The 26,882-nt window shown below is 53.5% G+C and overlaps 1 protein-coding gene across 6 annotated transcripts; it reads left to right on the top strand.

Annotated features, from left to right (window-relative positions):
* Positions 1 to 26,026, top strand: NLGN3 (neuroligin 3). 6 transcript variants are annotated; one of them, XM_059384683.1, is made up of 9 exons: positions 1 to 142; positions 2,794 to 3,447; positions 4,097 to 4,156; positions 8,210 to 8,269; positions 10,111 to 10,260; positions 16,463 to 16,648; positions 18,771 to 19,560; positions 22,495 to 22,587; positions 22,898 to 26,026. In XM_059384683.1, exons 2-9 carry the CDS (start codon positions 2,991 to 2,993, stop codon positions 22,938 to 22,940), a joined length of 1,839 nt encoding a protein of 612 aa, XP_059240666.1. In that variant the 5' UTR covers positions 1 to 142; positions 2,794 to 2,990; the 3' UTR covers positions 22,941 to 26,026. The 6 variants fall into 6 exon arrangements, with proteins under 6 accessions (XP_059240666.1, XP_059240660.1, XP_059240663.1 ...); XM_059384677.1 differs by lacking the exons at positions 22,495 to 22,587; positions 22,898 to 26,026 and adding an exon at positions 20,159 to 22,150 and having other exon boundaries at positions 3 to 142; XM_059384679.1 differs by lacking the exons at positions 1 to 142; positions 22,495 to 22,587; positions 22,898 to 26,026 and adding exons at positions 1,555 to 1,578; positions 20,159 to 22,150.
* Positions 26,027 to 26,882: the final 856 nt, after the last annotated feature.

Here is a 26,882-nt window from a genome sequence, read left to right as displayed (position 1 = left end):
AGCGCGCCCCCTCGGTGCGCGGGCACAGCAGCCAGGCTGCCGGAGAACAGATCTCGGGAATTCAGGTGCGGAGCCCTTGGCCTGGAGGCGATATGGGTAGTCCGCGGACCGGTTCAGTCGCTCGCAACAGCCTGGGGAACAGGTGAGGCCGCTTGCCCCGGTCTCTCATCCTCTAGCTGCCCATACCTTGCCCCGATCCTATCCCCTCCCAATCCCTGGCTCCTCCGCTCCCCAACCAATGCTCCCCATCCTTCTCAACCCCATGTTCTCCTTAGACACCCCTGACCCTCAATATCCCCCCGCCCCCGCCGCTTAGCTTCTCCTCTCCACCTCCTCCCTGAATCCCGCATCCCTATCATCCTCCCACCCATGGTCCCTCTATTTCCACAGCCTGGCTGCATGCTCATCAAAATGTCCCTACTAAGGGGCCCTGGCCCTATTCCTGTGTTGCACATTGCCAGTCCCCCCTCCCCCGCAGTGCAGCCCCATCCCTCTTCCATCATAGCATCTCCCAGCCAGGCTCCCTCCCCCACTCTCTGCAGCCCCCCTCCCCCCAGGCTTTTATTCTATCCTCCCCCATTCCAATGCAGCTCTGTCCCCCAATACCATTCAGACCCGCATGGCCCCCAGTACTGCAGTTCTCGATACCAGTCCATTCCTGCACAATGCCCCTTGCCCAATACTGCTCCAGCCCCCAAAGTACCTCAGATGCCACTCTAATCCCCGACATTGGCACTTCCCCTTGTCTTCTCCCAAATTGCAAGTTGGACCAGGATGGAGATCTTGGCCTTAGGGGCTCATAGTGGGTCCTAGGGTACAGAGGGCGTTTGGGGGTCGGCCGATTTGTCTAGGTGTTCAGGGGGGAGGGGCTGCAGGGAATGGACTCAAAGGGGACTGGCATTTGGCACTGAAGGGTTACTGGGAAAGGAGGCAACCCGAAGGGGTTAATGGAATTTGTGGAGAGGGGAGGCACTGAGGGGGTTAATGGTGTGGGGGGGTTGCTGGCGGGGAAGCCGTGTGAATGAGCGGTCTGTGCCCCAGAGTTGCCATGGAGACGGTGAATGGGGGGATTGTGTGAACTCAGCTGCGGACTATCCCCCCCCCCCATACACACACACACCCACTCCCTCCTGCCCCACCTCCCTACTCCTACCCCTTCCTTCCCTTTACCCTCCCCCTCCCAACCCCGGGTGCATTCTGGGCAGTGTCTGGGATCCAACCCCCAACCCCGTACTTTGCTCCCCATTTCCTCTGAGCCCCCACCCCTTTAGTCGCTTTGCACGCTCTCCCTCTTCCTTCTCTCTTCCTTCTTCCCTCCCTCTCTTTCTCCTTTTCTCTCTCCAGCTCTCTATCTCTCTCACCCTCCCTCTGCATCCTTTTCCTTCCCTCTCCCTCCCTCTCTCTTCCTCTCTCTCTCTCTCTCTCTCTCTCTCTCTCACTCTCACACACATTCTCATTCCCCTCTCGTGGTGGCCCATTGCCGGGCGTTCCCAATCTCCCTCCCCCACCCCTTCAGCCAGTTCTTAAAGGAGCAGGCCGGCAATCTTGGAAGGCGGGAGAAATAGGGAAAACTAAATTGTGCGTGCGTGTGTGTGTGTGTACGCGTGTGCTTGCGAGCGTGTGTGTCTGTCCATGCAGCAGGGTCTGTGTGCGCCTGTATGTGTTGGCTGTCTGTGTGTCAGAAAGCCTGTGTGTCTTGAGTGTGCTGCTATTTCTGTTTCTGTCTCCACCTATGTGTCACCATTATGCAGCATGTTTCTCTGGATATTTACCTATGTGGTGTGTGTGGGATTATATTCCAGTAAGTCTCTGCATGCGTCTCTGAATGTCTTTCTCTGTGATTCTCTGGCTCCGTGAGGCTCTCGGTCTCAGAATGTGGGACTATATGAGGGATCTCCATGGGTCTGGAATATCCGTCTCTGTGATCGCAGTGTCTGTTGTGAGCCAGGCTTGGTCTCTCTTGCTCCCTTTTTTGAGTCTTTGAGACTTTCCCTCTCCAAGGGTCTCTGAGTGCGGTGTCTCTCACACTCCGTTGTGTATTTTACACTGACTGAACCCCAATGCCTGGGGTTCTAGGCAAAGTGGTCTCTGTCTCAGTTTTGGTACTTGGTGTGAATTACAGAGAGCCCACAGAAAGGACCAAGGCTTCCGAATTCGGGAGTGGTGAGGGCTGAGGAGAAATGTACAGGAGGGGCACGGGAGGCTCTGGGGACTCTGGTGAGTGGCCATTCTGCCCTCCCTGCCCCCCAACCCTGGTTGATTGGTCAGGGGGGTCTCCATGTGGGCCTTTGTGCCTATCTGCTGCTTTTCCTGCTGATGCCTTGGAACCCCAGAGTGAGGTTAACAACCCTACCCTCTCCTGGTGTGGGAAGTCTTCCTGTGGGGTTAGCAGGTCCCGGGGTCTAGAGAGTCCACTATTCGTGTCCAGCCCAGTGTGCTCAGGGACCTGAGGTCCATAGGTTCCAGTGTTCCCCACCCCCTGTGACCACATGCTGCTCGGGCCCCTGGCTGAGCCCCCATGAGCTCCACTGGCAGAGGAGTTGGAGTTGGGGACTGGAAACTTGGAGTGGCAGCAACTGTCCCTGGGTCAGTCCCCTAGGATTTCCCAGCCTTGGCCAGGCACACAGCCAGGGTCTGAGAAGCTGGTCCCCAGAACCCCAGGCACTGGAGACCTCTCCTACCTGTAGGAGAATCAGCCAGCCCCCAACTGGGGCCCCCAAAGACACCCCCTTCCCTGACTCGGGAGCCCTCCCCTAACCATCTTAGATGACGCCTACTTCCCTCTTTCCACAGGCCTGTCTGGCCCTGAGGGAGTCCCCTTTCTGAAGCTGTGGTGCTTGGACGACCTCTCTACGTTGCCGGGCACCTGTAGGTGTCCCTCGAGAGCTCAGTCTTGAGGTTCAAGTCAGTGTGGCCATGAAGGGGCTGCCTGTCGGGCTGATGCTGTGACCCTGGAGTCTGCCTTTCCTGCCAGTCCCCCTGCCCGGAACATGTGGCTGCGGCTTGGCCCGCCCTCGCTGTCCCTGAGCCCCACGTCCACGATTGGCTGGAGCCTGTGCCTCACCCTGTGGTTCCTCAGCTTGGTGCTGAGGGCCAGTACCCAGGCCCCAGCGCCCACAGTCAATACTCACTTTGGGAAGCTAAGGGGTGCCCGGGTGCCACTACCCAGTGAGATCCTGGGGCCTGTGGACCAGTACCTGGGGGTGCCCTATGCAGCTCCCCCCATCGGCGAAAAACGTTTCCTGCCCCCTGAGCCACCCCCATCCTGGTCGGGCATCCGGAACGCCACACACTTTCCCCCAGTGTGCCCCCAGAACATCCACACGGCTGTGCCCGAAGTCATGCTGCCCGTCTGGTTCACTGCCAACTTGGATATTGTCGCTACTTACATCCAGGAGCCCAACGAAGACTGCCTCTACCTGAATGTCTATGTGCCCACAGAGGATGGTGAGTGCTATGGCCAGGCGCTGTGCCCTCCCTGCCCCCCCCCCCCCCCCATGGTGTTCATGGCTTGCATGTCATTGTGTGCCCTGCAGCATGCCTCTGTCTGTCTGTGAAGATGCTTCTAACCATCACTCTGCTTGGCCTCCTCCCCATCTTCCTCCTCCCTGTTCTCCCTTCACCCAGCATTGTCTGAGCTCCCATGTGTGAGTGACACTGTTCCCAGGAGGGGGCCTGGCCAGGCCTGAGAGCTTTGACAGGTCTAGGGCCAGAGTGCTGGATGGGGGTTCCCTGGGGGAGTATGGGTCCCTGCTGGGCAACTGCCTGTGGGAGGATGCTGGCTCCACCAGGCCCCCCTGTTGCCATTCCGCCTGCTTTGAAAGGTAGTAGGTGTGTGTGGCCAAGGGAGCTGGGTGTGTGTGGGGTGGGGGCCAGCCTGGTGGGCATTGCTTAGGTGCCTCCTCTTGGGCTAGCCGCTGCCTCCTCCCGTGGGGCTCACACTAAGGTAAGTGACAGAAACAAAGAGATGGTGGGACAGGCTCTCTGCCATGTGCCACCTGCAGAGCAGCTCTTGGGGCCTGGGGAGGGGGTTGGGGGGTGCATGCCCCTGGGCAGAGGCCTCCTGTTATTTTTTAGTTTTTTATTCATTTTACAGTAAAGCGGATTTCCAAGGAATGCGCCCGAAAGCCCAACAAGAAAATTTGTAGGAAAGGAGGTAGGTAGCGAGCCGGCGGGGAGGGAGAGAGAGAGAGAGGGAGGGCTGCCTGCCCACCTACCCTTGCCCTTGAGGACCCAGCCTTCCTTCAAGTAGCCTAGGCTCAGGGGGCGGTCGGTGAGCAGGCCTAAGCTCCACCTTAGCCAAGGGCCCTGGCTGCTCTTCAGGGACGATTTGGTGGCCTAAGGCAGGTTCAGGGCAGAAGCTGCAGCAACCCTGTTTCTTCCCATCTTCCCAGCCCGGGATTCCACCGTAAGGCGTGTGCCAAAGACAGAGCCCATGGCTCTCTCTTGAGTCACCTCGCGCTGGGGGTGGGCGGATCTCCAGGCACCCAGGATGAAGCCAGAGGCTCTGCCCTCTTCCTGGCGCGGCAGCCCTGAGCTCACCCCTCCGTACTCTTTCCTGGGGTTGAAGTCTAGACTCAACTCTCCAACCCTGAAGTTTAGACCCAAGTCATCCTGCCAATCACCCCTGGCCCACCATACCCCAGCCAGAGCATAGCTGTGTGACCAGACCGCCCCCCCCTTCCCTGGGCTAGTCCCATGACAGACATTGGGGGAATCTAGGAACCATGGACTCGAAAAGGAGACACAACATCCTGAATTTTGCATTTACCCAGAAATGTACTTCCCTTGTAGAAATAATTCCTCCTGTTGTGGTCCTGTAAAGCACTTTCATACTTAGCTCATAAAATCCTCCCCACATCTCTGGGGTCTTGTAAGGCAGGAATCAGTTTCCCAATTTTACGGATGAGGAAACAGGCCAAAGGGAGTGACTTGCAGCTGCTCGAGGCCCTGTCGCTGGTCTGTGGCAGAGCTGGGACCCAAACCCGGGTCTCTTGACCCTCAGGGCCATGTTCTTTCCACTGTAGCACGAGAGGCAGCTCCCATCTGGTCATTCCTACCTTCATGGCTCTGAAAACAATGGTGAAACAGTGGATGGACTGGGTCTAATTGGAAAACAGTAACAGCTTAAGGAACAGGTGGAAAAATCACAGCCTGATCCCTACAACCTTTTGGCAAGCTTGGAGTTTGTTTTCCTTTGAAATCCTAGGGCAGGGTTGCCCCCCTCACAGTGAGTGGTGTTGTCAGGATTCCTGGGCCAGGATGTTCCCTGCTGAGCAGGAATCTCTAGGGGGCAGATTCTGGCGGAATCCACACGTTCAGTTTATGTGTGCTGAGTAACCCTGGAGCACGGAGTGGGGCCTGAGGCTCTGGACACAGCGTTCTGCCACATCTCCACAGCCAGCCCAGGACCTCACAGGCAGTAGGTGATCAGCACACACTTCCCCACACAAGTGAAGAAGCACTGTGGTGTTGCAGAAAGAGAGCAGGGCTGGGAACCCAAAGCCTAACTGAACCCCAGCTCTCCTGCTAGCTTGCAGTGAGACTTTAGGCAAGTCTTTTCCTGGAGGGGCCTTTGTTCCCACCTCTGAAGGTGATAAGGAGACCATTCAGGCCTTAACATTCTACTAGTGATAAGGAGACCATTCAGGCCTTAACATTCTACTAGAACAGGAAAGAGAGCTGGTGCCAGCTTACCCACATTCTACTAGTCTGTGAATGAATTCAGGAGAAGGGTCTCTTAAACCTCCTCCCGTGGGTTACTTGCTTGGGTGGGGGCTGGGGGGCAGGGAGAGAGGTTGACAGTGAACTTTAACCGTTTCCAGGAGGAATGATCTCCCCAGAGTGCCAGTGAGAGCCCAGGGCATTCCAGTCCCCAGAGTTTGGCTAGAGAGCCGATTGGAAGCTCGGGTCAAATGCAAACATTTAGCTCTCAGGATTGTTGACTGTGGTTAAGGCCATGAACTAGGCACTGTGGGGCCATGGAAGGCTAGGAGGCAGAGGCAAGATTTAGACCTAAACCATGGCTTCATCACCACTCTGACAAAGCTCCCATCCTAGGACTGAAACCTGGTGGGTTCAGCTAAGCCCCTCGGGCCAAGGTGTGAAGTGAGCCCCTGACAGTGTGGGGGAGGGCATTCGGTCATTTCACTGTTCAAATTAGTTCCGTATCCAGGGCCAGCTGGCCATTTGGAACGGAATTTACAGACCCCCGCTTCTTGGAGCAGAGACAGACACCGAGGTCATTAGGCTTGTGGTGTGTATAGGGTAGGCAGAACCAGCCCCGGCTGGGACCCTGCAGCAGCCCAGTGCTGGGACAGGGGATGGTTGGTGGAGCTGGCCTGTGTGATGGGCATGACAACAAGGAGTTGTTCCTTAAGCGCTCAGCTGAAGGAGAAAAGGCATCTATCTTGGTGGGTGGGGGGAGTGGGGAGCAATAGGGTCCCACCTTCTAAGTCCATGCCCATGCAAGTGAGGGATTTCCTGGGGGGGTGTGGGGGAGGAAGACCTGCCCCCTCCCCCCACTTCCACCTCCATCAGGTTGGAGGGAATGCATGTTTCCGGATGAGTAAGTCCCTTCTTCCACTTGGGGGGCTGTCCATCATGTGGGTGATGCTGTCCCGTGCCCCATAGGGTTTCTGAGCTCAGTCCTGGCAGGTGTTAAGACGGTAGGTGCCACTGGAAGTTCGGGAAGCTGGAGGTCATTTCTGCCCCTTGGGGGCGGGGGTGGGGAGGGGTGGGAGGCTCTTGCCCTAGTTGAAAAGCCATTTTGTAATATGAGGGTGGTTCCTGTTTTGATTAATAGCTGTGAGGGATTTCATTCACCAGAGCCCAGACCAGCTGCAAAAGAGGGCTATTTGCTGCCTGCAGGCTGAGAGTATCTGGTGTCATAGACCAGAGGGTAGGCCCTGGGGTGCTGGCAGAATGACCTTGGTCTCCGAACTCTGCCCAGCATCCAGGCAGTAGGCCCTCTGTCTCCACAGCCATGCTCAAGATGCACTTCTCACCTCCTTAGAACAGGAAAGAGAGCTGGTGCCAGCTTACCCACAGGTCCTTAAATGTCTCTCTTCTCTCCTCTGTTCCCTTCTTTTCTCTCCTTCCCTTCCCTCCCCTCTCTCCACCCTGCCCCCCATGCTCCACCTCTTTTCTTGCTGATTTTTTTCCTTCCCTCTCCCCAGTTCCCAGAAAGGTGGCATGGTGCAGTGGAAAGACCATGGGCTTTGGAGCAGACCTGGGTTTGAATCTTACCTCTAGCGCTTCCTAGCTGTGTGATCTTGAGCAAGTCACTTTACCTATCTGAACCTCAGTTTCCCCATCAGTGAAACAGGAGTAGAGAGTACCCACCTCACTGGGGTGTGAGGATCAAACAGTATGGCAGACATAGAGTGGCACACGGTAAACACTCGGTCTATGGTAGGAGCTGTTATCATTATTCCTCTGTTTCCCCCTCTCTCTCTGTCTCTCTCCATCTCTCTCATATCCCTTTCTCCTTCTCCTGTTCCTCCTTTCCCTCCCTCCCCCTCTGGCTCTCTCTCGATCTCAGAGCAGTGCTTGCTGCTCTTAGGCTGGGTTCCTGCTCACAGGAACCCCATTTGCCATCAGCCAGAGCAGGGGGCCCCAACGAGGAAGACCGGAGGGAAAGCTTCATCTCCCATTTCCTCCTCTGGGAATCAGGGTCAGCTGAGGCCCAGCTTGAGCCTTCCCACTGGGCCCAGGTAGCTCAGGGCCAGGGGGGGCCCCAGTTCCCGGCTCTGCCCTAATAGCTCGCATCCATATCCAACATTCTGGCAAGGCCACCTGTCACCCTCAGCGCCTGCCCTGGCTCTCCAGCTCAGCCTGCCTGTGTACACACGTGCAGCCCCTGCCACCCGGGAGAAATCCTTTCCCTGAGTGGGTCTCTGGCTCTCTGCCCTGGCCCATATGCTGCTCCCGCCTTCCCAACTGGAAAGGGAGTTGGCTGAGATGGGGGGGCGGGGCAGGGAGGCGCAAGGAAGCCAGTCCAGCAGGGGCCTGCAACACCATCATCGGCTAATGAAGGTCTGGGCCTCAGCCCACCCATTCCCTTGGTTCTTGCCATCCCTCCTGCCTGTCCTGGGCCCAAGCCCAGAGCTGGCTTGCTGGGCCACACTGCAGTCATGCTGTTTTTGAATTCTCTCTCTGTTTTGTTCTCTGTTCTGTGCTGTTGTGTCTCCCTGTGTCTGGTCCCCAGGATCCGGCGCTAAGAAACAGGGCGAGGACTTAGCGGATAATGACGGGGATGAAGATGAAGGTATTTGGGGGCTGCAGGGCGCGGCGGCTGGTGCATGGCACAGAGCCCCTCCTCTTCTCGATGGGGAGAAGCCCCGTCTGTCTGTCTGTCCGTCCGTTGGTGTGTTTCTGTTCCTATACAAGGCTGTTGGGCTGTTCATCCATCTTTGGCCTGGTGGGCCGCTGGGAGTTCCTTGGTGATGGACCCGGCTGGCTGGAGGGAGCAGGGGACCACCAGTAAAGCTGGGGGGGAGGGGGTGGCAGCCTCCTCGCCCCGGTCCCCTACCCTCGTCCTGAGTCCTACAGTAGAGAAGTGGGCACTGCCAGAAACAGCTTCCTCCCGCATCCTCCGTGGTTCAGCGGGCACCTGCCCCCACCGATCAGCAGGGAGAGTGGAGAGAAAGCAGGGCAGAGGGAGGGCGGGGAGAGAGGTACAAAGGAGACCGGATGGTGAGGACGTACCTGGGTTTCACTGCGGAGACACATGTGTTTCGTGGGAATGCAGGCTCTTGGGAGAGGGGCCTGGCAGGCCGTTGAGCTGAGGAGTGAGGCCTTGACAACCAAAAGGGCTGGAGATTAGCAACACCTAAATCACTACTGTCCACCCCCCCACCCCCTGGCCTCCTCCCAGGAAAAGAGATATGGCCTCAGGGCCACGGACTGCAGTGGTTGGCTCGGGACAGGACCAGGAAGGCTGTGGGCTAAAGTGCCAGGCTGAGGCCAGGACGCCCAGCCCAGTCAGTAGATGGCATAAGATACTTAGGTGATGGTGGAACCAGTCTGCCTTTCTCCTTGGGAAAACAGGTTGTGTTTGCTAAGCAGCACAGAGCATTTCCTTCTACCTTCCTTGCCCTGGCCCTGCCCCTCCAGCCCTGGAGGAGCCAAACAGCTGTGGGGGCGGGGGGGTGTTCCGCTGGTGGTTGGTAGGGCCGCACTGGTGTGGCGGAGTGTTGGTCCAGCTCACACACTGAGAGGCTGCAAGTCAAGGTGATCAGGTCAGGAGCCTTCAGCCTTCTCTTGACTACCCAGACCCAAGGCCACCGCTGTGCTCACTGGGCTTGGGAGTGGCCGCTTGAAGGTTTCTCACTGAATGGCCTTTGGGGAGGCTCCATCTTCATCCTAATGCTGATGGGAGGGGAGGGACTGCAGAGTGGGGTGGAGGGGTCTCTCTCATTCTTAGTTCTGCCCCTCTCCTCTCCCCATCCCCAGTGCTTCCAGTTAAGTCTGCCTGACGCCCCCGGGGGACAATGGGGTAAATGAGCACATGGCTGAGAGACCATGTCACTAAGGTTCCCTCTACCCCATCACTGCCCTTCACTCCCTTTTACCCACATCCTTCCTTGTTCTCTCCCTGTGCCACCCCCTTCTTCCCACTCCTCTTGTCTCTGTCTGCACTGGGGGGGCCGGCTGCTGCCAATGGCCTTACTTCCATGTAACTTGGTCTAGTCTTGGGGGTTTCAAGGCTCCCCAGCCCCTGCTCTCCTAAGCGTGTCAGGTCCCAGGACTCCGGGTGCCCCGGGGGCAGGGACTCTCTTGAGCCAGCTAAGAGACCAGCCCTGCCTCTTCTTCCTGCTCCCCTGTCCCCAGGGCCTAGCCTGTCGCCTATCTAGGCCTGGCTGACTGCCTTCAGCTGGGAGGCTGAAACCTGAGTCTTTAAAACCAATGCTGAAGTCCACCTCCGGCTAAGTCTCTGGCCAATGCTCAAGCTCCGGGCCCAGCAGTCCCGTGAGTCCTGCCCCCAGAGCTGGCGGTGGTGTCCTGGCACCTGGGATAGCTTTGCTGCCCACACCCCCACCAGGGCTGGCGGGGGTGAGGGAGGAAGGGCATCCTACCCAGCCTGTGTCTCACCCCTTCTCCTTGCAGACATCCGGGACAGTGGCGCTAAGCCTGTCATGGTCTACATCCATGGAGGTTCGTACATGGAAGGGACAGGCAACATGATTGACGGCAGCGTCCTCGCCAGCTATGGCAATGTCATCGTAATCACCCTCAACTATCGGGTTGGGGTGCTAGGTATGGTTCTCTGCTAGCTTCCTTGAAGGAGGCCCAGGTTCTCAAGGAAGGAGGAAAGAATGCTGGGGATTTAATGCTGGCCTCCGTTCTCTAATGGGTACCAGTGACCAAAGTCAAGTGATATCACATGGTCCCTAACCAAGTGCTGGGTGCTTGCCCATGTTCCCAGGCTCTTTCCTGGAGTGTTTAGCTGCCACTGGAATTTCAATTCAACCTCCACACCTTCTCTTAAAGGTCACAAGCCAGGTCGCTGCTTTCAGACCATTGCTTGGCTGAGTTTCACAGGGTCTGGAACTTTCTAGTGTCCGTCCCCTGTCCCTACCCACCCAGACCCACTTCCTCAAAGCCCCACACATATACAGATAGTCCTTCTAGCCCATCACATATCCACTTTCTCATGTACCCTCACCTGACTGCACATCCACACTGCCCACCACACACCCCCTTGCATACTATTATTTCTCACACACCCCACAAATACACACATATACCTGTACACATAGAGACCCCCACATCCACATCTATAGGCCGCCTTTCTCACACACACATGCATGCTCCTCCACCACTCCATAAACACTCCACACATATGGTTTTCCCCACACATATCCACATGCCATATACCTCTTTCCACTCCACATCCATACCCCATATGTACACAGATCTCTCAGAAACCCCCACCAGCATTCCCGTCTATCTCTCCCTGTACATCTCTGTATCCACTTTTATACCTATAACACACTACACGTACCCACACTCACACTTCCTTCTACCCCACGCAGACACTCTACACAAAGACTCACACCGTACACATCCACGCTACACATAAACCCCACATGCCTATACCTTGAATGTACATAAATATTCCCTCCACATTTACACACACACACTCACACCCCACCGTGCTTCCCAGTTCCACCTCCACTCGGACACCCACACGCGCGCATATGTCCCTCAGCTTCCCTACCTAAACGCAAACCAATTTTCCCCCTCCCTACGCACATACACCCACACCCGCCCATCCACACCTCCTCACGCTGCACATCCACAAATCCTACACACACACCCCCTCACAAATCCTACACACAAACCCTTCCATGTCTCCATGCCCATCCCAGGCACTATACTTACATAGCTCTCTGCTGTGTACACACACCCATAGACCTCCTACATGAATACCCACATCCCCACGTAGATACATACACACATGTATACACATACACGCACATAGACACTCCTCCCCTACGTACCCTGCGTATATATGTGCAGTACACACACATACATTTTCCCCGCCCCTACCCTGCCTGACAAACACATACACACTCGTGTACACCTGCTTGGCCTCCAGATCCACACACCTCGCCTCACCCCCGTGCGTGTGAGTACCCCACACTTGCGTAGCACATATAGACACACGTACGCATTTCTACTACTCTCTCTGTGTCTACATCCCCATATACTCCCACCCCATCACACAAACACACTCTCACACGTACAGGCTTCCTTCCCAAATGCCTCCTCTTATGCACCCCTGAGTCTTTCCCCCCACATCCTCTGCCAGCCACTGGCTGGGCTTGGTGATGTAGGCTGCCCCTCTGGGCTGTGTCTTCCTTGCTGACTGTTACTGCCTATCTGCGGCCAGGTTCCTGAGGTACACAAGTACCTTAGAGAGGGTGACACAGTGTACAGGGTCTTGCTCCCTCTCAGACGCTCACCCAGGCCTCCGAGGGCACGTGCAGCCATGTAACCCTGTAATATCATGAGAAAGACAACTGACCTGAAGGGCTGGTGTCTTCCAGGTTGCAGTGGGGGTCTAGGCTGTGCATCAGATCCAGAGGCCTGCGTGCTGGACCAGCTGTGGCATGACTTCTTCCCTGGCCCCTTGGCTGACAGGACCTTATCTTAATTTGCCTCTGAGTGTATTGTTCTTGCTAGTTCTAACCCCAGAGGGCCTGGTGTTCCATGCCACTTCTGGTACAGTTCACAAGCCCAGAAAGACAATCTTTTCTTGACTTACCATTGACACTCGGTGGGCTAGCAAGACGCCTTTTTTGGGGTCCAGACTGGAGAAAGGATGTTCCCCGAAAACAGTGAGCCTATGTCCCTTCGAGTGGCCTCTGGATCCTGGGGGATGAAGCATGCAAGGCATCTCCCTGGTCTCTAGGTGATCTGGTGGGCTTGGATTTCATGGTTTGGCTGCTGCTCCTCTGTCTCCCCGAGTTGCCCCAGACATCCTGGTGAGGCTCTCTTAAGTGATCTGTCCTGTTGAGGAAGGGGATCTGAGTCTCTGACAGCAAAGGGGAAGAGAAGGTGGCCATAAAGCTACATGCAAGGGCTGCATGGTTCCCGAAGAGTCAGGAATTTCCAGAAGCAAGGTCACACAGATATCCAGCCATGCGCCTACGGTAGCTGAAGGCCAGAAGGAGCCCTGCCACCTTATTTTCTTAGTGAGACTGATAGAAAATGTTCAACTCGGCTGCTTTTAAAAATCAGAAACACAGAGCTCCATTCTGTTGGTTTTATTGGAAAGCACAGAGAGTACGAAGAATGTGCCTCGGTTCCGTATGATCGGAACAGCTTAGGGAGGCAGAAAAAGAAAGAGTGGAGGAACGGGGAGGAATGTGGGGGGCTGGGAATTGAGGAAGAGAAGGAAAAGACAGAGGGGAGAGAAAAGAGGACAAGATCACACCGAGCAAAGAGACAGGAAAGAGAGATTCAGGATCTGAAGTGTCTCTTCGCAGCTGTGGGCTGTACAGGGCCTGTTGTCGGTGAGTGTTCTCTATGGTACCCAGTGTGCTGGTTCCTGGACAACCCTCCCACTTCCCCAATCTTGAAGCTTATACATCAGAAGTTCCTAACTTTTGGGGGAGCCTTAGACCCCTCTGAGATTCTAATGAAAGCTATGGACCCTACCCGCCCCCCCACCGGGTAAATGTGCACACACGTACACAAACCTATAGAAATGTTTCCATGGACATCACTGAAACTCATCCTAGAAACTCAGGTTAAGCACCTACACCCACCCCACCCGCTTTACAACCCCTTCTCATTTGGGTAACCAAAACAGCACATCTAGGGGCAAGAGTCGTATTCTTTGGGCTTCAGCTGTTAATGATCAACATAATATTATCCAAACCTTGGAAGGAGTCACAAACTGAGATTTGGTCCAAAGTTCCCCCCACCACTTCCTGTGTCTCCTTTAAAGCCTGCTCAGCAACCCAAATGTAGTCTATAAGCCACTGATTGGATCCTGGGTACCTACAAGATGTTTTTGTCTCTCGGTGCCAGACGTAGAACATAGATCTGTCCCTGGCACTTGGAGACTTTGCTGTGTAGCTGTGACTTGGTTGTTTTGGGTCTTTAAGCATCCCAGATTGGGTAGGCTGGATTGGGACCCCCCCAGCGGCATGCACACATTCACCCTCCCTTCAGCTTCTCTGGAAGCACTGAGCTCAGACATATGGTTTACTCTGAGGTGCTTCTTGGGCCATCTTGGGTGATTCATTTATATGGAGACTGTCACAGACCAGTCTATGGATCCCATTTTATTATTTGAGGAGTCCCCGCCATGGGGCTTGAGACCAACACAAGAGACACCGGCGGGATAGCAGACGTGGACACCCCCAGGGCCAGGGAGGTAGGGGCTTGCCAGGTTTTCATCTGGGTTCCAGAATTTGATGATACATCTCTGCTCAGGCAGCTTTTGGGGCAAACAGACAACCTAGTGAAAGTCAAGCCTCGAGGGATGGAGCTCTGTGGTTTGGGTGCAGTGTGCCTGATTCCCTCATCCTCTGTTGATGGGGGGCCCACCATGGACGACACAGTGCAAATCCAGGGCCAAGGGAGCCGGTCTCAGGTTTATTGTGACAGTTTCTGTGGAGGAGTATTTCAGCACTTCTCCTCCCATGGTTTCCGTGGACGGCTGAGTTACTGGGGCCCTAGCAGTGAGCGACTTGCTCTCCTGCACTGCCAGACTTTGTGCACTCTTGGTTGGTCACATTTGTGGGATCACCTGTCTCGGCCCAGTGGATAGAACACTTCACGCAGGACTCTTGTAGTAGAGATGGTTGACATGGCCTCATCTGCATGCTTCAGCGCCACTCATCCCGGGGCTTGGTGGAAGCCAAGGGAGTAGAAAGGGGTGGTTGGCTCCTCCACCCAGCCCCATCAGGCCTTTATTCCCAACCCAGGGAATCGAGACACGTTGGCGAAATCTACTTGACTACCTTGAAGCACCGGGGCTCCTCCCGCTGCTGGGACAGATGCATTGACACATTTCACGGCACACTCCCTCAGCCGGGGCTGAAGCCTGGTGTGCCGTGGCTTCAGTAAGAGGAAAGGGAAAGGAAATACAGAGGAAGGAGAAAGGCAGGGAGACAGGATGGGAGGGCTAAGAGAAGCAAAGAGTGGTTCTTGCAGGAGGGTCTAGGGCTTGGACAGCTGGGGTGGATCTTGGTCAGCAGACTTTTTTAAGACTTGCAGCAGCAGCTTCGGTGTATGAATGGGACAGGCAGAGGAGAAGCAGGCTCCCTTCTCTGGAGGAACAAGGGCCCCTCCGTTCATCCTCATTCAGGCTTTCTTTGATTCCTTCACAGTTCCTCTCCGGGAACCTGGGGGCTAAAGAGGGCTTGTGACTGGGTCTGAGAGGAATAACTAAGTACTTTATGGCCTTAATGGTACCAAATGTAAATTAATAGCACCCTTGAAGAGGGTGAAATGAGCTCTTTCACAGAAGCTAGAAACAGGAGGACCTGAGAAAGACAGGGATGAGGTCTTGCACCTGCTTGAGTCTATTTCAATTCAGCTTCCACCCATGGCCAGCCAGGATAGCCAGAGAACTCCCTGCGAGCTGAGGGGGCCTTTTCAAACATGACCTCCCACAAAGCTGATCCCAGGTGCTGTGAAGGTGCTTTCAAATAGGGAGTCCAAAACGAACCAATCCAGGTATGGGGTGTCCGACGCGTAGGAGCGCCACGACTACCCGCCTGGAAAGAACCCTTCCAGAAGCCTAGGGCAGGAGAAGACGGGAGCTTTCCAAGGAGCGCAGGGATCAAGGAAGAGAGGAAATGAGGCGGTGTGGTCATTCTGGAATGGATGCAGGGGGGGGGGGGGATATAGGACATCTCTGTGGGATAGCCAGCAGGTGGGCGGGAAGGTAGTCTCCATGGCAACAAGTCTCCACAGCAGCAAATCCCAGCAGGTGGGTGGGAAGGTAGTCTCCATGGTGACATGTCTCCTCAGCAGCAAATCCCAGTGGGTGGGCGGGCGGGAAGACCTGTTTCTGTGGTAACACACAGCGCTGACTTGCCCATTTCTCCACCAGATGAAAAAGATGGCCTCACCCAGTGGTTTTCTAACTTTAGCGGCCCCAGATCACCTGGAGAGCTGGTGAAAAATACAGATTGCGGGGCCTCCTCCCCCTAGTTTCTGAATCATTAGGTCTTGGGCAGAGGGCAAATGAGAATCAGCCCCGAGATGAGGGGAAGGAGCCACCCGAGGCCCTGGAACGAGGTGTGCAGGTGGACGAATCCAGACAGGATGGGCAGCAAGCAGGGCTTGGGGACCATTACCTCTTGGGAGCCTCACTTCCTTCAGAGAGAGGAGGAAGGGGAACAAGAAGTAATTACAGACTTAAAGAGTGTGGAGTGTGTTAGAGAGGCCTGTGTTCGATTTATCCTGGCAACAACCCTTTGAAGTATTTTTATCTCCATTTTACAGAAGAGGAAACTATAGCCCAGATATTTTAAATAACTTTCCCAAGGCTATATGGCCAGTAGGCAGTAGAGCTAGAACGCGAACTGAGGACCATCTGACTCCAGGGTGTCTGTTCTTTCCAAACTATCTCGCCGGGAAGCTAGGGTAATGTCTTAAAGAGTACCTCAGGGACCTGGCCATTTGCAATTCTTGCAGTTTAAGTCTCCCAGCTGAAGGCGTCCCCTCGAATAGTCTGGGGACCCCCCCCCTCCACACTGGAGAATGGGAGTGGGAGGCAAGGAACAGATCAATCCTTCCTATATGGATGGGGCTGGAACTTGCATACAGGAGCCATGGTACATGGTAGCTGGGTGGACAGAACACCACCGCATGCCCCTTCCTCTGTCCTCATGCCCTCCCACCCTCCCCGTCCCCATCTCCTGCCTGCCATTCTAACCCCAATCCCCCATCCCTCTGCCTTCACCGTCCTCATGCCCTATGTTGAATCCAGGTTTCCTGAGTACTGGCGATCAGGCTGCCAAGGGCAACTATGGGCTTCTTGACCAAATCCAGGCCCTCCGCTGGGTGAGCGAGAACATTGCCTTCTTTGGTGGCGATCCCCGCCGTATTACCGTCTTCGGCTCAGGCATTGGCGCGTCCTGTGTCAGCCTCCTCACGCTGTCACATCACTCTGAGGGTGAGTAGTGCTCGGGGCAGAACCTCAGCTAGCAATGGGCCAGCTGCCCACCCTGAGCCTTAGGCCTTCTGGGGTCCAGAGCACCCAGGGGAATCAGCTGGCCCTCCTCTACCAGCTTGGCATCCCTTAGGGAGAAGTGGAATGGAAATGTTCCTCTCAGGGAAGAAGTCCTTCTCCCAGTGCAGGAAAGGGAAAGAGAGAATCCTGTTTATATCTTGAGAGAGTAAGATCCTCCTTCGTGTGGGAGTCGAGTTTGGGTGAGTGGGAGTAGAATGTCTATCTGAAGGGACAGTGGGTTTTTTTTTTTTTTTTAATTGGGGGGCAAGGGAAATCTTTCAGTTTGGGAAGGACATGTGACTTCAGGATAGAGATCTAGAGTGGGAATTCATTTTTAGGTGTAAGAAACACTCATTTTCTGCCTTTCTCTCTGAAGAACAAGTCTGTACAGGAGGGGATCTGTCCTTAAGCGGGGAGATGGGTTTGAATAGTGAGGATCACTAACCTGTGGGGTGGGCTTTTTCTGAGAGGCTGGCAATCTGGTAGCTCACACCAGAGCTCCTCCTGAGCTGGGCAACCATAAGGGAGATTCATTCTTAGCCCAGAGGAGAGCATTTCTCCTTGCTTGGCTAGTGACTCATTAAGGAAGCCAAACAGGCCCTTTGTGGCTCAGCAGGGCAAGTTCCCTTCAACTCCGGGCTATAGAGCACATTCTGTCTCTGAGAGGCAAAGATGAGCTTCTCATGTAGAAGAGACCTTCCTGAAATAGGTTCCTTTCCTTCCTCTGAGGAAAGGAAATCTGGGAGAGAGGACAAGGTTTTTTTTTGTTGGAGTCCACCCTGTGAGTGTGTGATATTCTCACAGGAAGACTTTCAGTCCCTCTTTGAAAAAGGCCTATCCCTCTCAGAGAGAAAAATCACCTTCTCTGACCTCGACATCCTGCCTCTGTCCCTCCAGGGACTTCGCCAGTGAGGGAAGACCAGGGTGGGATCAGAATCACACCATAGTAGGGGGAACAGGGACCCCTTTCTCCACAAAGGAGGGTGAGATGACTGATTGTGAGGATGCCCCTGTCTGTAAAGAGGACTGGTGCCTCCTCAGATCGGGAACTTCCCTGGGAGGACAAGGCCTTTCTTGGGGGTAGTACTACATTCTGTCCCCTGAGGGGCCTGGCTCCCCTAAAGAGTTGTTCTCTCAGTCTTTCTGTGACTGATTCACAGAGAATCAGTGGAAAAGTAATCCTCACTTTGGAAAAGTGAGGCTCTCTCTTATGTAGTAATCTATATTTCTGTCCCTCTCTTTCTACCCATGCCAACTGCCTTTCTCTTAGTGCAAAGGAACAGGGTGTCTGAGGGCCAGATTATTCCTCACTTGGGAATGTTGGGACCAGGGACAGCATGATACCCCCTCTTTTTTTTCTTGGGCGGGGAGAAGAATCATCCACTTTTTGAGTTCGGAGGACTGGCTCCCTCTTGGCCAGGGGAAAAACTAGATCTGAGGCATCAGTAGCTTCAGGAAAAGGAAAGTCTCTGTGGAGACTCCACGCTGTGAGGGCATGCTCCCTGGAGACTTTGAGATCCCCAGGCCTTTGCCCTCAGGAATCTTTCCCCAAACTCCCAGAATGTGAGGCTCTCTCCTGCCTGCATTTCTCATCTCTCATGAAAAAGACCCCTTTGTGGTGGAAGCGCCAGCTCCCTGGTGGTGTGCTGGCACAGAACTGGGCCCAGCTGGGCAGGAAGCAAGGAGGGAAGACAAGGAGAGATAAAGAGAGGGAGCATAAGGAAGCTGATGTCTGGGACCCAAGGGGTTAATTCCCGCTGCCATTTCCTTAACCCCCAAGTTACCAACCCTCATTCCAGAACAAGGAAGCAAGGAGCAGGCAGGGGGTCAGTCCAGGTCATGCAGGGGCCCAGCAACATCTCCTCTGGTCCTAATCCATCATCCCCACTGAAAGGTCTCTTCTTCTTGAAAGGTCTCTTCTTCCTTTGTAGTTCATTGCACCCAGAGGGCAGCCTCAGTGACAGAGGAGTGAGGAGAGGTTTAATTTGTCCCTCAGGGAAAGGCAAGGGAGGCCTAGGCGCTGGGGGCCATGATGATCTGAGCTGGTGCTGCATGTCTTCTGCAGGGCTTTTCCAGAGGGCCATCATCCAAAGTGGTTCTGCCCTGTCCAGCTGGGCTGTGAACTACCAGCCGGTGAAGTACACCAGCCTGCTGGCGGACAAGGTAGGCTGTAATGTGCTAGACACGGTGGACATGGTGGACTGTCTTCGTCAAAAGAGTGCCAAGGAGCTGGTAGAGCAGGACATCCAGCCAGCCCGCTACCATGTGGCCTTTGGCCCTGTGATCGATGGCGACGTCATTCCTGATGACCCTGAGATTCTCATGGAGCAGGGCGAGTTCCTCAACTATGACATCATGCTAGGTGTCAACCAGGGCGAAGGGCTCAAGTTCGTGGAAGGGGTGGTGGACCCTGAGGATGGCGTCTCAGGCACTGATTTTGACTACTCAGTCTCTAACTTTGTGGACAATCTGTATGGCTATCCTGAGGGTAAGGACACCCTGAGGGAGACCATCAAGTTCATGTACACAGACTGGGCAGACCGTGACAATCCGGAGACCCGCCGCAAAACACTGGTGGCGCTCTTTACTGACCACCAGTGGGTGGAGCCCTCGGTGGTGACCGCTGATCTGCACGCCCGCTACGGGTCACCTACATACTTCTACGCCTTCTACCATCACTGCCAGAGCCTCATGAAGCCTGCTTGGTCAGATGCAGCTCATGGGGATGAAGTACCCTACGTTTTTGGTGTCCCTATGGTAGGCCCCACCGACCTCTTCCCCTGCAATTTCTCCAAGAATGACGTCATGCTCAGTGCTGTCGTCATGACCTACTGGACCAACTTTGCCAAGACCGGGTAAGGAGAAAGTGGGGGTTGCTCTTTGGGACCCCAGCATGCCTACCCCTCCACTCCTCTATGGTTAGACCTCTTCCTTTGTCTCCTTTTTAAAAGACCTTCCCCCGAATCTTGCTTGGCCCCCTCTTCGTTCCCTTCCTCCTTTTGAGTCTTTCGTGCCATTTCTTCCTTCCAACATGTTGTCGAGGCTTGGAACTCAGCTAGCATTAGGACTGAGCCACAGGGAGAGTTAATGAGAACCACAGGATTCAAGGTTAGATGGTCAGAGGCTGAGTGAAGAGGGGAAAAAAGTGCCTTTATGAAGAGCCTTTCAAGGGTTCTTGGAATAACTGGGCAGCTGAAAAGATTGGCTGATGTTTGGAAGCATGTGAGAAGAAAAGGCATCTATAGCATGACCTTACAGGATGGGCACAGGGAAGGATGAACCAGTTTCCATGATACAGTGGGCAATAGGAATTCAAGGCCCCAGGGAGGAGGAGGGGTGTGGACAGAGGGAGGGACCCTGAAAAAAATGGAAATGTGGGTGTGAGAGAAAGAATTCTGGGCCCTTTCTCACCTAGGTAGAGTGGTGACCCCAGATTTCCATGTGGTATTTCAGGGATCCCAACAAGCCGGTCCCCCAGGACACCAAGTTCATTCACACCAAGGCCAACCGCTTTGAGGAAGTGGCCTGGTCCAAATACAATCCCCGAGACCAGCTCTACCTTCACATCGGGCTAAAACCAAGGGTCCGCGATCATTACCGAGCCACCAAGGTGGCCTTCTGGAAACACCTGGTGCCCCACCTATACAACCTGCATGACATGTTCCACTATACGTCCACAACCACCAAAGTGCCGCCCCCGGATACCACCCACAGCTCCCACATCACCCGCAGGCCCAACGGCAAGACCTGGAGCACCAAGCGGCCAGCCATCTCCCCTGCCTACAGCAATGAGAATGCCCAAGGCTCCTGGAATGGGGACCAGGATGCAGGGCCGCTCCTGGTGGAGAACCCTCGTGACTACTCCACTGAGTTAAGTGTCACCATCGCTGTGGGGGCCTCCCTCCTGTTCCTTAACGTTCTGGCCTTCGCTGCCCTCTACTACCGCAAGGACAAACGGCGTCAGGAGCCCCTGCGGCAGCCCAGCCCTCAGAGGGGTGCCGGGGCCCCTGAATTGGGAGCTGCTCCTGAGGAGGAGCTGGCAGCTTTACAGCTGGGCCCTACCCACCACGAATGTGAGGCTGGTCCCCCCCACGACACACTGCGCCTCACTGCACTGCCTGACTACACACTGACCCTGCGCCGCTCTCCTGACGACATCCCACTCATGACACCCAACACCATCACTATGATTCCCAACTCCCTGGTAGGGCTGCAGACATTGCACCCCTACAACACCTTTGCCGCAGGGTTCAACAGTACTGGGCTGCCCCACTCACACTCCACTACCCGGGTATAGCTCCAGCCCAGAGCACAGCCTAACTCCTGGCTCCCTCCTGCCCAAATCCATGGACACACATGCACCCACAGACACGCAAAGACACACATGTACGCACGCATGCACACACACACACACACAGACACGTACACGCAGATATGTATACACACCCACCTACACCTGACAGCAGACCCACCTGCACAAACATAGACAGATGTGGACATGCACTCGCATGCACAAAAACACAAATAAGGAAGTAAACCTGAACAAACCCTTCAAATGGGGACGCAAGTGAGTCCTTGGGAAACTGAGGACCTGTGGAACAGCAGCTGAAGCCAGCTCCCTGAGCCTGATCACAGACACTCCTGGGGGCCCGAAAGCACCAGCTGGACACCCCCTTGGTGCTCGCCTTCCACCTCTTTTGGAACTGCACCACCCACCAACTCCAGACTTGGGAGTTTTAAAGAGCAGAGTAGCTCTTTCTCCCCCCAGACTTGGTCTTTTTTCTGGGTCTTGTTTTTGTTGATTTTTAAAATAATTTTGGAACACATGCTTCTCCAACCCATGAGTGCAAAGAGGCTCTGGAAGGGAGGCTCCAGGCCCATGTCTGTGTGGCTCTGGCACCCCCAGGGCTCACACAATCCGGCCGAGGAACATGACCACCCCAAGAAAGAAACAGATTTGAGCAAGACCATGGAGTGGAAGGAGAAAGGGGCTACCGCTGGATGGGGTTGGAGGGCCACAAGGGAGAACTCTTCAGCCATCTATCTCTGTGTCCCTGTGGAGGGCTCTAGAGACTGCAGGGTGACCTGCTTTCCCCCAAAGGCCAGGAACACTGGCCTGGCTAGACCAGGGGACCCTAGATTTGGTGAATGAGGTTCTGGTGGAGGTCATTGCTATGGGGCCCCTGGGTGTAATCTGGGTTCTGCCTCTGCCTTTGGGGTAATGGTATCAGAAACTCACCCCATTTTCTTTACCAAGTCTCTTTTGTGTCTGTCATTTCTCTTTCAAAAAGGCGGTGTTTTTTTGTTGTTGTTGGCTTTTTTTTTTTTTTTTTTTTTTTAAAGAAAAGTTCTTAAAACACTAACGGAAACCCATGGAGTTTGTCCTTTGTAAAAATTTTAAACACAGTGTCTTGATATAAAAATAAAAAAATCCAGTTAGCACTCCCAACCTGCCTCCCTTGCACAGGCCTTGCCCCAACAGACCTCCCAGCAGGGTGCCCCTGTGGGCTAGGAATCAAGCCTGTCTCTGTGTCCTGTGCCTTTAAACTGAGACAAGTCTGGGCTACACTCCCCCGCGCCCCCCCCCATGCAGGCCTGTCCAGTCTTAAGCAGGTTGCCCTACCCTTACCCCCCTGCACTGCCCCCCAACGCTCTGGGTTCCTGCTGCTGAAGCCTTCTCTCAGCACCATGGGCCTCCTAATGAAAGGGCAAAAAATAATACTTCCCCCTCCTCTTCTTCCCCCTCCTCCTCTTCTTCCTCCTCCGCCCCCACCCCCACCCCACCGCAGCCAGCCACTGCCACCGGGCCACCACCACCTGCTGCTGCCACTGCCACCATCACCACCATCCAGCCCCCATCCTGGACTGGGGGCTGGGAGGAGGTATGACCTCTCACAGGCTGAAATTCTTTCTCACATTGAAATCCAGTTGGGCATCAGATAGGTGGACCCCCTGGTCTTGGGGGCCTGACAGAGCAAAAGCCCTCTCCTCCCCAGGGATACTTTTTTCTGGTTCTGTGAATTATAACTAGAGAACTTACTGAAGCCCTGGCAGTGATTTCTCTCCAGGATTGCAATCAGGGGCTCCTAGGGGTTTACCCTGCCCCCTCAACTCCTTGGGGGGGAAAGGGGGAGGGGGCATTCAGTGGGCTCTCCACAGGTTTAGCATTATGGTGGTTCACTTTCTTCTCAGCGACTCGAGGGACCGAACCTGGGAGTCTGCTCCTCAAGTGTGACAGTTGGGCAGGGTTGCTGACACCTCGGAAACCAGGAATAGAATTCTTCAAAGTGACCCTGACAAAGTGAGGGAGATAAACCAACACAACAGAATGATGTTCAGATGGGATGAACGCAAGATAGTGCAAAGACCAAAATTGAGAACTAATATACTAATACGGTACGTGGGGTCAAGAGAGTTGGCGATGACTGGTTGGACACAGTTTGGTCAAAAAAGAAAAAAAGAAGTAGGGGGAGGGAGACGGGGTGGGTCACAAGTTGAATGAGTCCATAGTGTAGAGATGGCATTCACCCTCCTCCCTTCCCTTCCTCCCTCCTCCTTCTCTCTCTCCTTCTTCCCTCCCTCCCTTTCTTCTTTTCAAAACTAATGTGAATACTAGCATATAATAACAAAAATATAGGACGGAACTGCTGGGAAGTAATCTTGAGTCCGAGTTTTAGAACGAGAAGTAACCTCAGGGGCATGTAGTCTGATGCACTTATTTTTATATCTGGGGAAATGGGCCCAGAAAAGCCCAGCATTTTCTAACCCTCAGTTACTGTTAGAAGCAGACCCAGGATGCTGTCCCATCGTATATGACATTTTCCGTGGTCCTTTTCTTTTTATTTTTTTAAAAGATTTTATTTATTTATTTGAGAGAGAGAATGGGAGAGCACAGTGGAGGGGAGGAGCAGAGGGAGAGGGAGAAGCAGGCTCCCTGCTGAGCAGGAAGCCTGATACAGGGATCAATCCCAGGACCCTAGGTTCGTGAGTTGAGCCGAAGGCAGACACTTAACCAACTGAGCCACCCAAGCGCCCTGGTTCTTTTCCTTTTAGGCCTTTTCAAACACTCATGGGTCTACCTTTGGTCAACACATTTTCAGCATATGTGGAAAAGCTGGAGAGGTTCTGGAGCCGAGCAAAAGCAATGTCCCAAAGGGACTAGGTCTTTTAAAATTACTACTATTATTATTATTATTTAGGAAAGAGGAAGCTGATGAGGTAACATTCAATAGCTGTGGAGACCTACTGTGTGCCAAGTGTGCTCTATCATCCTCAAAAATTTACCTCCTAAGTAAGGGCAGAGATGATGATCTATTGTCCATTTCTTCTGAAAATGACAGAAGGGGAAAGACTAAATCAGACACAGGGAAAGATTTCGCTACATACTCAGGAAGTCCTCAGTGACAGTTGCCAAATTGAATAACTGGCTAGTAAGGAAAGCCTTGCTATTCATCTTCCTGCAAACAGACCGCTGGATTGCATGAGCTTTTCAGGTCAATTCAAGGTCTTCGTTGTTATGACCTGTGATTGTTTCATCTCAGATATTCCCAAACGGCCTCATCTTCTGGGTGTGTGTGTGTGTGTGTCTATACTCCTCTGAATTAGGAGGCTCTCTGTTTGCAGAGGATTTAGACATCGCCTCTCCTCTAAGAACTCAAGGTGCTGTAGCCAACCCAGATCCAATCTTATTTGGGACCCATCAACGGGAGACTACAGTCAGTCTTTCACACATTTGAAAGGCCTAGGTAGAAAGGTAGCTTGCAAGACAGGCAACCTTCCCATCTAATGGACAGTCAGTCCTGTGCCCAGCTAGCTTGAGGGGTCTCCACCCCATTACTGCCTCGAAGCTCTGAGCCCCAGCTGGAAAGTCCAGCTCCTTGTTCGAAGAGGAGTGGAGGAGAGAGACCCTTGGATTTTATTTCACATTGCAAAAATCATTCATGCCTATACTGGGTCCAGTCGGTATCCCTAGATTTATCTGGTTTCTATAGTAGTCCTTTGGGAAGCTGGACACAGCTATCTTGGGATCTTTTGGTGTGTGTGAAGGGCCAGAGGTTGGACATTGCAGAATTCTCCACTGGAAGTATGATGATCAGGACTGTCAGCCTGGCCCTATGCTAGTTTATATACCATGAGGGATAGAATACAGCCTCTTTGGGGTGCACACTGTCAGGAATACAAAACTGAACTATAATAAAATGAACAAAGTGCAGAATCCAGCATGTGACTTCAAGCGTATGGTAAAGGTTAAAGGAGCTGGAGACGTCCCAAGAAAGGCCACAGTGGGATTTGAGGGGTTGGCTGGAAGAATGGGCATTTCAAAATGGGAGACAAGCTTCGGGATGACTGTGGCGAGGAGGTCTTGGCATGCTCGAGGAGCAGCAAGGGGACTGACTTGACCGAAGAAGAGGGTTCAAGTTAAAGGGCCGGAGATCAAGATCAAGATTAAAGGGCAGGTTGTGGAGTTCTTCATGACAGACTTGGAGTGTCACCGCACGTGTGATAGGACCACCCTGCCCTTTCCTTTTGCTAAATGCCTTGAGAGTGAGAAAATAAGAACATCTCCACCCAGATCCTCTTTTGTTCCTTCTCTTCTGCAAGCAGAAGGATATTCAGAGTAGAAAGGACAAAACGAGCACCAGGGAGAGACTCCTAAAGACAGTCCAGACCAAGAGAGCCTTCAGGGGCTCTGGGTAACTCCATCTCAGAGTCTGGGTCAATAACAAGCCCAGGGGAATTGCAAGGACTTGTGGCTCAAGTCTGAAAACCCCATGGAGAGTGAAGAAGCTGCACACTGCAGCTTAGAGACAGACAAACGTGACTCACACTCTTAGAAATGGGAAGCGATGTTACAGATCAATACGTTTGATATTGATTGAGGGCAAGATTCTAGGACAGATGATTAAAAGGATAGCTGGTGAGCCCTTAGAAAAGGAAGCAAAGACCTCTCAGCCCCTGCATGGTGTCAGGATAAACAAGTAGCTCCCCGGCTCAGCTCATTTCCTTTGCTAAGGTGCCTACCTGTATGGGCAGAGGTGGAGAATGCTATACAGAAGACGTTCCTGGAGTTCATCGAAACATCCTCTCATGATACTCTTGGGACAACACGGAAAAATGTGGGGTGGGTAAAGATAAACCTAGGCGGGTTATTAACCCATTGCCCGATGACACATGACAGGATTCTGTTTTCATGTCACCAGATCAAACTCGAAAATTACATACAGCTGGGAGAGAGAGCCAAAAGGTGAGATGACAGGATCCAGAGAGACGTCAAGAGGCTGGTGTGATGAAAAAAAAAAAAAAATAGAGGCTGGTGTGATGGACTCATTATAAGAAAACAGAAGTTCATAGGGACAAAGACAAGGTCACTTATTTGAAGTCCTGCATTTAACATTGCAAATGTAGGATGTGAAAGATGTGGCTTGAAAGGTTTTAAAGTAAATGAAAGCTCATAATGAACCACTAGTGAAAAGCATGGTTTGGTTGCTACAGAAAGTATTGTGACCTTGGGCTGTATTAATAAAGGTATAGTGTCCAGAATGAAGGAGGTAATCATCGGGTGCTACTCTGCACCGGTCAGACCACACTTGAAGACCTCTCTGTTCAGCGCAGGCATCGAACTCCAAGGGAGATGTCAATGAAAGTACACGCAGAGAAAAAGTGGTGAGAACAGCAAGGCAACTGGCAAATCCCGAGAGATGTGTTCACTGTCAGCAAATCATGACCGGGCTCATGGGGAAGAGGAAGCTGTAGATATGTTCTGTGCATGACTCCAAGGGCTCCGAGATCTAATGGGCAAAAGTGAGAGGAAAGCAGATTTGGGTTCAACATAAAGAAGATGCTTTTTTTTTCTTTTTTTTTATAATGAAAAAATGATAATAAAACTTTCAGCTTATGACTCCAGCCTCTTGAAGTCCTTGTAGAATTTTTTTTATTATTTATTATTTATTATTTATTATTTATTTGACGGAGAGAGAGAGTACAAGCAGGGGGAGTGACAGGCAGATGGAGAAGAAGGCTCCCTGCTGAGGAAGGAGCCCAGCCCCGAGGTGGAGCTCCATCCCGGGACCCTGAGATCAGGACCTGAGCCCTTAGGCACCTAAGGCAGACACTTAACCAACTGAGCCACACAGGCACCCCCTGCCCCTTGTAGAATTTATTACCAACAGTTTTAAAA

The sequence above is a fragment of the Mustela nigripes genome, chromosome X (assembly GCF_022355385.1).
Source record: "Mustela nigripes isolate SB6536 chromosome X, MUSNIG.SB6536, whole genome shotgun sequence".
In the NCBI taxonomy this organism is placed as follows: Eukaryota; Metazoa; Chordata; class Mammalia; order Carnivora; family Mustelidae; genus Mustela; species Mustela nigripes.
The sequence above is the reverse complement of the archived record's forward strand: the minus strand, read 5'-3'. Positions and strand labels throughout refer to the sequence as shown.